Source organism: Pseudophryne corroboree, chromosome 1 (assembly GCF_028390025.1).
Source record: "Pseudophryne corroboree isolate aPseCor3 chromosome 1, aPseCor3.hap2, whole genome shotgun sequence".
In the NCBI taxonomy this organism is placed as follows: Eukaryota; Metazoa; Chordata; class Amphibia; order Anura; family Myobatrachidae; genus Pseudophryne; species Pseudophryne corroboree.
In genome coordinates this window covers 623,521,219-623,532,163 of record NC_086444.1, presented here as the reverse complement: position 1 = coordinate 623,532,163, position 10,945 = coordinate 623,521,219, and the positions used below count along the sequence as shown (strand labels likewise).

The following is a 10,945-nucleotide window of genomic DNA, read 5'->3' as shown; positions in this document are numbered from 1 at the left end:
TTAGGAGGCCCTTGTTTCGAGCTTCTAAACTTCTCTAGTACAGCGGTTCCCAAACACTGTCCTCAGGGTATTCCAACAAACCAGGTTTTAGGGATATACGTGCTTATACACAGAAAGCACATTTTGATTATACCAATTAAAATCACTGGTGTCTAAGCATGGATAACCTTAAAATGGAATGTTGGGGCACTTTGAGGTCCGCGTTTAGGAGCCACTGCTCAGTGTTTGGTCCTAGGATTCTGCTTCTGGCCTCTATAAATCAAATATGATTACCTACAACTGATAAATATTCATAAATTGTCCCACACGATTTGTTTTTAGCACAATACCCCACAACATGGACTTTGAGTGCAGCTACCACTGAGATAATCAAATAAAAGTTGGAAAATCTTTATTGTGGTTTCTCTTCAGACGCAAATTAACAATCCAGTGTCAAACTTCCAAGGACAGACATTAGACAGTGTGAACCACAGGATAAGGAGTTCTGCAATCACTCAAGTTGAAAATATACACGACAGTTTTGTCCTGCATGCAGATTGCATTCTCTCTGCAATAGTCTAGAACACACATTTTTACACACAATGAAGTCACAGATCAAAGGGCAAAAAGGATCAAAGAATAATAAAATAGGAATTTATAAAGGCTGAACCTTCATGTGCCAGTAATTAAGATGTCTGACAACTGTTACACATACATCTAGTAACAAGTAGCCCCTCAGCAGAAGTGGAATCACATATACATCATCCAGCAGTTGATATCGTTTATGTAGCAAGCCGAAGACTAAGTTTCACACAACAGAGAAAAACAAAAAAAAAATATATAAGAGGAAATGTCAGATAATATTAAAAAAAAAATCACAGGACAGGGAACTTGTGTACTCTGAGTGTAAAACATCAGTGCTTGCTTAATGTGTAGCCTTCCATTCACCTGGAAAAGAAATACGTAAAGGTCAAACTTCAGTTCAGAACTGTAAATCATGATTACACCAGCAAGAACACCATCTCAGTTATTTGCACATAGAAAACAACTTTTAGAAACTGATACAGCAGTTTAATAACTTGGCATTTGTACATTACTCAGTACTTAAGTTTAGTTATTAATACGCTGGGTCCATAAGTCTGTGGTTTTCAGCACAGATATTTAAGTGCTTACAAAGAAAAACTATATGAACATACTTAAATGGGAATAAAAGAAAAAAGAAAAAAAAACACTAAATAGAAAGTAAAAATTGTCAATTCTTGTGCGATATTAACATAAATAATGCACATATAGATGTGCCCTCATACACCTTTACTCTAGGTGTCCAGGGTCATTGTAACTTAACCGCAAAAGTGGCCTTTTTTCACTCTCAAAATGAGTCTTATTTGCACGGCTAAATCAAGTGACAAAGCTACATTTCTAGCGTTCACTGACCACTGCGGCTTGCGCAAATATATGCAAAACAAAAAAGGTCCATATACGAGTAGTTATTAATCCCACCACATTGTTATACTGAATCTGCAACTATATACATAGGTTGTACCAATTCCTTTGCCATAAGTCAAAACCTAACATCTCTGGTACACTGAGTGGCTTTGTAGTGGTTAAAGCCGGCTACACATCTGCACAATTTTGGGACAATTTTCTATTTTAGGACGACAAGTTGTCTACATTGTGCAGGGTGTACATGATTGCGCGGTCCTGTGGGTCATTAGTGACTGCTGCAGGGCCAACAGAAGATGTTGCTAGCACAGCAGGGCAGTGTAAATAATACCCCTTTTACACTCGCAGAAAAATCCCGGGATATTGCACGTGAACGCGCATCATCCCGGGATTCTTCTCAGTGTAAATGGGTACAGGGACAATTTCCCGGGACGAGCATCCCGGGATTTCATCCCAGGTCAAAAGCAGGGTTGAACCCGGGACCGTCCCGGGAAGCTGCCAGTGTAAACGGGTATACCGGGTCAAGGCGACCCGGCACCCGTTCTCTTCATAGGAGGAGGCGGTGCTTGGAGAAGATTATCTCCAAGCACCGCCTCTGGGAGACTCGGCGGTGACGTCACTGACCCGGCAATATGCCGGGTCAGCCCGCTAATGTGAAAGGGTCATTCCCGGGAATGTGTCCCGGCAAATATACCGGGACACATTCCCGGGAATGAACTTTCCTGCGAGTGTAAAAGTGGTATAAAGGGCGGAACACACTCAGTCCTTCATAGGCGTAGACAATCTCCTCTGCTCCAGGCCAAATGGAATTGGCTGTCGCTCTAGTGTGTAACTGGCTTAAACAAACAACTAAGATGCAATATTTAGAAAAAGCTGGAAAAAAATTAGAGCATCTCAGTCACGCTGTATGGTGTAAAGACACGTCTGTAAATATTCACTATGCTATATTGCGACTGGACTCTCAAGTCATGCAAGTACTCCCTGTTGAAACCAGTCAACTATATCTCTATAACAAGCTCAGGCAACATGCAGTCACCCTCTTTAGAAAGAACATCTCATACTGCACCAAAAAGGAACGAGCCCTCGAGGCCATTTAGTTTGTAAAGTTGTGTCTCGGGAGTTCCTAACTGAAGCACCCCAACATTTACATTAGCTCTCACCTGTGACTCAGCTGGAGTTCCTCTGTCGCACAGTGTCATTGTTTGCCCCAGCATTGCTTTTCCTAAAGACACCATAAAGAAAGGTTATGAAAGAATGGACTTTTACTTACAACTATTTCCATTGCATAAGCCTCCCATCTGCAACTGCTTAAGGTTAACAATTGCATTCAACTGAAGTATGGATGACTAATTGATACATCCAACTACACAAAATGTTACTCATTGGGTTTACGTTAAGCGAGAACATACCCCTATAGCAATCATTACCATTTCCATTATGAAAAACATTTTGGATGAAACAAAAAAAAGTCATGCAGCACTTACAACCTAGAAAGCTACACAGTTACCATTAAATACACATGCTTTGCAAGGATAATATAATAGAAATGACAATACTTACAGAGGAGCAGATCCGCCATCTTCATCTGTGGGAAAGAACAATTACAAGTTAGAGCAATTTTTAGAGCCAGCAAGACTCCCAATGAGTAGGGCAGGAGTTCTAAGCAGGCACTGCTTGAGATGCCATATTGCACCCAGTGCTACATAGAAGCAAAGCAGGACAGGGGGTTTTGTTCCTTCTTACCAAAAGAATTCACCCTTCCTGGAGCTCATAAAGAAGGAAGAGGAGGGATACCAATAAATAAGATTAAAAAGTTGACTGTAGGCTACAAAAGGCGCAACAAAGTTGTAGTGTGAGAATATGCAGGATTCAATATTAAAGTGCATTGATAGGATTTCATCTAGTCTGTCTAGATACACTGATCAACACTTATAAAATAAGACTACAACAAAGAACGTCGATATGTGCCTTACCTTCAGGTAGCTCATCAGGCTTTCTCCTTTTTTCATAGATGAAGATGATGGTTACTAGAATCAGAACTTCCGCCACAATGCCAAGGAAGGGCCAGAGTGCAGCAAGACGGCTACGCACACGAAGGGAAACTGTGGTCCCGTTAATGCCCAGCACATTGGATCCATTGCAAATATAATCACCCTGATCCTTCTCAATATCCAGTTGGTGAATGCGAAGCTCTGTCTTATTTCCAGTGGATTTTATAATATAGCGTTCCTCTGATCCATTCACTATGGGCTGAAGAAAAATAAAATAAAAATAAAAATAAAATAAAAAGTTTAAATACAATTGAAGAATATGAAATAACAAAAATCACTTTAGAAACTATATGGGTGAACAAAATGTATAATCTTGGCAACTGGTTAAACAAGTAACAGTAAGTCAACATTTTATACAAATTAAGGAATATTTTCCTTTAAACCAGACAGTAAATTCATTAAAATAATTTCACGACAGATACAAGCTTGTCATGGTTTATGTTTTATGCTACAGCAGAGACTAGACCAGGGGTGGTCAACCAGTCAGAGGCAAAGAGCCAGAAAAGATCTGTAGTCAAGAGCAAGAGCCACTATCGTGCGCACAAATATGAGGGCGTGGCCTAGTTGTCACAAAGTTACACCCCATTTTTGTGTGCACACCTCTCGGTATGACGTTTGTAGAAGTACGACCTCATATCATAACCCCGTTTTTCATCATGTTATATAGTGCCAGATACATATAATGCCCCAGTACAGTGCCACATACATATAAAAACGGGTGCCTCTACAGTGCCAGATATATATGCCCCCAGTGCCAGATACACGTCTCCACAGTGCCTGCTATGGCCCCAGTGCAGATACACGTGTCTGCTATGCCCCACAGCGCCAGATACCCCCCCCATGTCCCCACAGCGCCAGATACCCATGTCCCCACAGCGCCAGATACCCATGTCCCCACAGCGCCAGATACCCATGTCCCCACAGCGCCAGATACCCATGTCCCCACAGCGCCAGATACCCATGTCCCCACAGCGCCAGATACCCATGTCCCCACAGCGCCAGATACCCATGTCCCCACAGCGCCAGATACCCATGTCCCCACAGCGCCAGATACCCATGTCCCCACAGCGCCAGATACCCATGTCCCCACAGCGCCAGATACCCATGTCCCCACAGCGCCAGATACCCATGTCCCCACAGCGCCAGATACCCATGTCCCCACAGTGCCAGATACCCATGTCCCCACAGTGCCAGATACCCATGTCCCCACAGTGCCTGCTACTGCCCCCAGTGCCAGATACACATCCCCACAGTGCTCACCAGACCCCGTTCCGCTCCCCACCGCGCTGCTGCTTCTCTCCGGTGGCGGCATCTCTCTTGAATTAGGCGCCGGTCCATGAGCCAATCAAAGCTCGCGGTCCGGCAGCCAATCAGGAACCTTAGCTGCCGGTCCGCGAGCACTGATTGGCTCATGGCCCGGCGCCGAATTGAAGCGAGACACTGCTGCTGGAGAGGCGTGCGTCTGGGGGCAGCGGTGGCCAGGAGCCGGCCGAGCCGCATGCGGCTCGAGAGCTGCGGGTTGGCCACCGCTGGACTACACAGTGCAGTTTGAAAGTGTGGTTTTGCAAAAGGAAGGCAGTGTTACATGTATTTAGCCATTCCTGGAAAGGATGGCAAGCCTACACTATTAAATATCTGGTGCAATGGGTATGTAGTCTACATGCAGGATGACAGCTCGCTTAGCAGTGGATTGGATAGCTCACAACTGGAGAAGTCAGTTTTACTGTGGAGCAAACCGTTTTACCGACAGTAAAAACAGAAATGCCAAACAAATGGGGCAGCAATTAAGTGTAGGAATTCATAATTTATGCCTCCTCTGGGATAGTCGCTCACAAGCGCAACATGTTGCGGTAATCTCCAAAGTAAAACTAGACTTCAATGTCTTTAGATCTTATGCAGATGTAAAAGCCATTGCTTCCAAGAGCACACTGTATATTTAGTTATAGGAAGCATTTATAAAAAACCGATGTGCAAAAAGCACCCCATTTTTCCAAAGGCACTGGGAATGTGGATCCTCTACACACTACTTTATACACATGAGCAGTTAGAAAGTAAAGTCTGCTAATCTATTTACAGACAGGCTTTAATATCCCCCATTACTTTGAGTATTGTAAAATATTCCATGACCAGTTTACCATTATCTACTTGGGGCATACAATATGACATCAAGAATAATCAAATAACTAAAATAGTAATAGGGTCAAGTGCAAGTAGGCAGGTGGGCCAATAGTGATTTTTTTGTTGTGGGTTTGGAACCATAGCTATACTATGTTACAAATACACATCTAAGCACCCATGAGAGGGAAACAGTCATTCAGTGTTGTATAAAAAGGTTAGGTTTGGCTCTAAACATGTAATAGAAAAACTGAAATCCAAATGCATTTTAGTTAATTATAAGTGGCTTGTTGCCCCAGCATAATTGAATCCCAATATATAGTATAGGAAAACAAAGGATGGGCAGTAAGTAGTAACAAATTGAGTTTAACCCGAGGAAAATAAAATTTTAGGAAACACTAAAAAAATGTTGTATGCGGCTGTCTACAGAAGCTTCCATTATTAAGTTTCAATCAAAAAAATCAAAAGGCCAATAAAGATAAGCACAAACCTTAATGCCGTCTTCAGATAATATGTACCATGTCCACTCTTCCACGTAAGGAAAGGAGCTACTTTTACACGTCAGGACTCCTGTGTCTCCCTCATTGCCATGTTCCATTTTCTTGTAAGCTACAACATGTGGAGCAACTGAAAGGAGAAAAGACTTAAACCGCTCACTGTACAACTCAACCTTTACTCATATATAAAGTCACCACAGAACATAGTAAAAGTGACTGACCTAGTACAAAGTGTATGTTATAATAAATGTACATATAAGAGTTAAAAAAAATGCCCCATTATATTAAATACAATTATTCCAAACCACTACCTGTTGAAATGAGTGTAATATGGCCACATTTTGACATCACCACTAGTTAATTAACCACTTGCCCAGTGTGGTCAATCAGATGCGACCAAGCCAGGCTGGATATCCCTGAAATGACCAGTTAGAAAAACCCGCTTGGCGACTCCTGAAAGACTATCTCCAATCTCAGAGGGACTACTGTATCAGTATCCGTACTCCAGGTCGACAACAAAAAGGTCGACACACCTAAGGTCGACAGGAACAAAAGGTCGACAGGAACAAAAGGTCGACAGGAGTTTCACTATTTTTTTCTTTTTTGGAACCTTTTCATACTTAACGATCCACGTGGACTACAATTGGAACGGTAATCTGTGCCGAGCGGAGCGAAGGCACCATGCCCGAAGCATGGCGAGCGAAGCGGTGCACTAATTGGGGTTCCCGGTCACTCTACGAAGAAAACTATACCCAAAAAAAACATTAAAAAAACTCCTGTCGACCTAGTTCCTGTCGACCTAGTTCCTGTCGACCTAGTTCCTGTCGACCTAAGGTGTGTCAACCAATTGGTGTCGACCTAAGGTGTGTCAACCTTTTTGTTGTCGACCTGGAGTCCCAGACCCACTGTATCCACCTTCATAGTTTCCCAATCACTGCTGGCCACAGTGATCAGGCAAACCTGCGGCACTGCGATGGAAACTGAGCAGCCACGGCTTCTCTCCCTCTATATCCCAATCACTGTGGCCAGCGATTGTGCAGCCCAGCAGCATCCAACAGACACTTGCTCAGCAGCCAAGACTGCAGTGGAAAGTGAAGACAGTAGTCGCTGCTGCTTCTATCTTACAGTGCAGCTAAGTCTGCACTAGACACTGCAGTCCTGGGATTTGCCTTCATAACATAGTAACAGTCTATGAGGTTGAAAAAATAAATAAAGATTTTAAACCTACAGGTAAATCTATTTCTCCTAGTCCGTAGAGGATGCTGGGGACTCCGTAAGGACCATGGGGTATAGACTGGCTCCGCAGGAGATAGGGCACCTAAAAAGAACTTTGACTATGGGTGTGCACTGGCTCCTCCCTCTATGCCCCTCCTCCAGACCTCAGTTAGAGAACTGTGCCCAGAGGAGATGGACAATACAAGGCAGGATTTAGAAATCCAAGGGCAAGATTCATACCAGCCCACACCAATCATACCATGTAACCTGCAACATACATAACCAGTTAACAGTATGAACAACAGTAACAGTCCAAGACCGATTTCAACTGTAACATAACCCTTATGTAAGCAACAACTATATACAAGTCTTGCAGAGTTTCCGCACTGGGACGGGCGCCCAGCATCCTCTACGGACTAGGAGAAATAGATTTACCGGTAGGTTTAAAATCTTATTTTCTCTTACGTCCTAGAGGATGCTGGGGACTCCGTAAGGGCCATGGGGTTTATAACAAAGCATCCAATCGGGCGGGAGAGTGCGTATGACTCTGCAGCACCAACTGAGCAAACGCTAGGTCCTCATCAGCCAGGGTATCAAACTTGTAGAATTTAGCAAAAGTGTTTGACCCCGACCAAGTCGCCGCTCGGCAAAGTTGTAATGCCGATACGCGTCGGGCAGCCGCCCAAGAAGAGCCCACCTTCCTAGTTGAATGGGCCTTAACCGAATTTGGTACCGACAATCCAGCCGTAGAGTGAGCCTGCTGAATCGTATTACAGATCCAGCGAGCAATAGTCTGCTTCGAAGCAGGTGCGCCAATCTTATTGGCCGCATACAGGACAAACAGAGCCTCTGTTTTCCTAATTCTAGCCGTCCTGGCTACATAAATTAAGGCCCTGACTACGTCCAGGGATCTGGAATCCTCCAGGTCACTTGTAGCCACAGGCACTACAATAGGTTGATTCACATGGAATGAAGAAACCACCTTAGGCAAAAATTGCGGACGTGTCCTCAATTCAGCTTGATCCACATGAAAAAATAAGAATTTACTCACCGGTAATTCTATTTCTCGTAGTCCGTAGTGGATGCTGGGAACTCCGTAAGGACCATGGGGAATAGCGGGCTCCGAAGGAGGCTGGGCACTCTAGAAAGATCTTAGACTACCTGGTGTGCACTGGCTCCTCCTACTATGACCCTCCTCCAAGCCTCAGTTAGGTACTGTGCCCGGACGAGCGTACACAATAAGGAAGGATTTTGAATCCTGGGTAAGACTCATACCAGCCACACCAATCACACCGTACAACTCGTGATATGAAACACAGTTAACAGTATGAAACAATAGAGCCTCTCAACAGATGGCTCAACAATAACCCGATTTAGTTAACCATAACTATGTACAAGTATTGCAGATAAACCGCACTTGGGATGGGCGCCCAGCATCCACTACGGACTACGAGAAATAGAATTACTGGTGAGTAAATTCTTATTTTCTCTAACGTCCTAGTGGATGCTGGGAACTCCGTAAGGACCATGGGGATTATACCAAAGCTCCCAAACGGGCGGGAGAGTGCGGATGACTCTGCAGCACTGAATGAGAGAACTCCAGGTCCTCCTCAGCCAGGGTATCAAATTTGTAGAATTTTTGCAAACGTGTTTGCCCCTGACCAAGTAGCTGCTCGGCAAAATTGTAAAGCCGAGACCTCTCGGGCAGCCGCCCAAGATGAGCCCACCTTCCTTGTGGAATGGGCATTGACAGATTTTGGCTGTGGCAGGCCTGCCACAGTATGTGCAAGCTGAATTGTACTACAAATCCAACGAGCAATAGTCTGCTTAGAAGCAGGAGCACCCAGCTTGTTAGGTGCATATAGGATAAACAGCGAGTCAGATTTTCTGACTCTAGCCGTTCTGGAAACATATATTTTCAGTGCCCTGACAACGTCTAGCAACTTGGAGTCCTCCAAGTCCCTAGTAGCCTAGGCACCACAATAGGCTGGTTCAGGTGAAACGCCGACACCACCTTTGGGAGAAACTGGGGACGAGTCCTCAATTCTGCCCTATTCATATCGAAAATCAAATAAGGGCTTTTACAAGACAAAGCCGCCAACCTTGATACTCGCCTGGCAGAAGCCAAGGCCAATAACATAACCACCTTCCACGTGAGATATTTCAGATCCACGGTTTTTAGTGGTTCAAACCAATGTGATTTTAAGAAACTCAACACCACGTTGAGATCCCAAGGTGCCACAGGAGGCACAAACGGGGACTGACTCTGCAGCACTCCTTTTATAAATGTCTGAACTTCAGGTACTGAAGCTAGTTCTTTTTGAAAGAAAATCGACAGAGCCGAGATCTGTACCTTAATGGAACCCAATTTAAGGCCCATAGTCACTCCTGCTTGCAGGAAATGCAGAAATCGACCTAGTTGAAATTCCTCTGTTGGGGCCCTTTCGGCCTCACACCATGCAACATATTTTCGCCATATGCGGTGATAATGAGTTGCTGTAACCTCTTTCCTGGCTTTAGTAAGCGTAGGAATGACTTCCTCCGGAATGCCCTTTTCCTTCAGGATCCGGCGTTCAACCGCCATGCCGACAAACGCAGCCGCGGTAAGTCTTGGAACAGACAGGGCCCCTGCTGCCGCAGGTCCTGTCTGAGTGGCAGAGGCCATGGGTCCTCTGATATAAATTCTTGAAGTTCTGGGTACCAAGCTCTTCTTGGCCATCCACGAGTATCGTTCTTACTCCTCGCCTTCTTATTATTCTCAGTACCTTTGGTATGAGAGGCAGAGGGGAGAACACATAAACCGACTGGTACACCCACGGTGTTACCAGAGCGTCCATAGCTATCGCCTGAGGGTCCCTTGACCCGGTGCAAAATCTTTTATAGCTTTTTGTTGAGGCGGGACGCCATCATGTCCACCTGTGGCCTTTCCCAATGGTGTACAATCCTATTGGAAGACTTCTGGAGGAAGTCCCCATTCTCCCGGGTGGAGGTCGTGTCTGTTGAGAAGATCTGCTTCCCAGTTGTCCACTCCGGGAATGAACACTGCTGACAGTGCTAACACATGATTTTCCGCCTATCGGAGAATCCTTGTGGCTTCTGCCATCGCCATCCTGCTTCTTGTGCCGCCCTGTTGGTTTACATGGGCGACTGCCGTGATGTTGTCTGATTGGATCAGTACCGGCTGGTTTTGAAGCAGAGGCCTTGCCGGCCTCAGGGCATTGTAAATGGCCCTCAGGTCCAGAATATTTATGTGTAGGGAAATAACCTGACTTGACCAAAGTCCCTGGAAATTTCTTCCCTGTGTGACTGCCTCCCAGCCTCAAAGGCTGGAATCCATGGTCACTAGGACCTAGTCCTGTATGCCGAACCTGCGGCCCTCTTGAAGATGGGCACTCTGCAGCCACCACAGTAGAGATACCCTGGTCCTTGGAGACAGGGTTATCAGCCTATGCATCGGAAGATGCGATCTGTATGGAACCTGCCTAATGGGATTGGTTCGTAGGAAGCTACCATTTTTCCCAGGACTCGCGTGCAATGATGCACCGCTACCTATTTTGGCTTCAGGAGGTCTCTGACTAGAGATGACAACTCCTTGGCTTTCTCCTCCGGGAGAAACCCTATTTCTGGTTTATGTCCAGAACCATC

The 10,945-nt window shown here is 45.0% G+C and overlaps 1 protein-coding gene across 2 annotated transcripts in view; it reads right to left on the bottom strand.

Annotated features, from left to right (window-relative positions):
- Positions 1-374: 374 nt before the first annotated feature.
- Positions 375-10,945, bottom strand: part of BSG (basigin (Ok blood group)) — an 82,308-nt gene continuing 71,737 nt past the window's right edge. For both annotated transcript variants that reach the window (XM_063914477.1, XM_063914476.1), the window contains exons 4-8: positions 6,079-6,215; positions 3,396-3,672; positions 2,983-3,007; positions 2,583-2,644; positions 375-927 (exon numbers count right to left, since the gene is read on the bottom strand). In XM_063914477.1, the coding sequence (XP_063770547.1) occupies positions 2,590-2,644; positions 2,983-3,007; positions 3,396-3,672; positions 6,079-6,215 (494 nt within the window). In that variant the 3' untranslated portion in view covers positions 375-927; positions 2,583-2,589. The remainder of the gene's footprint in view (positions 928-2,582; positions 2,645-2,982; positions 3,008-3,395; positions 3,673-6,078; positions 6,216-10,945) is intronic.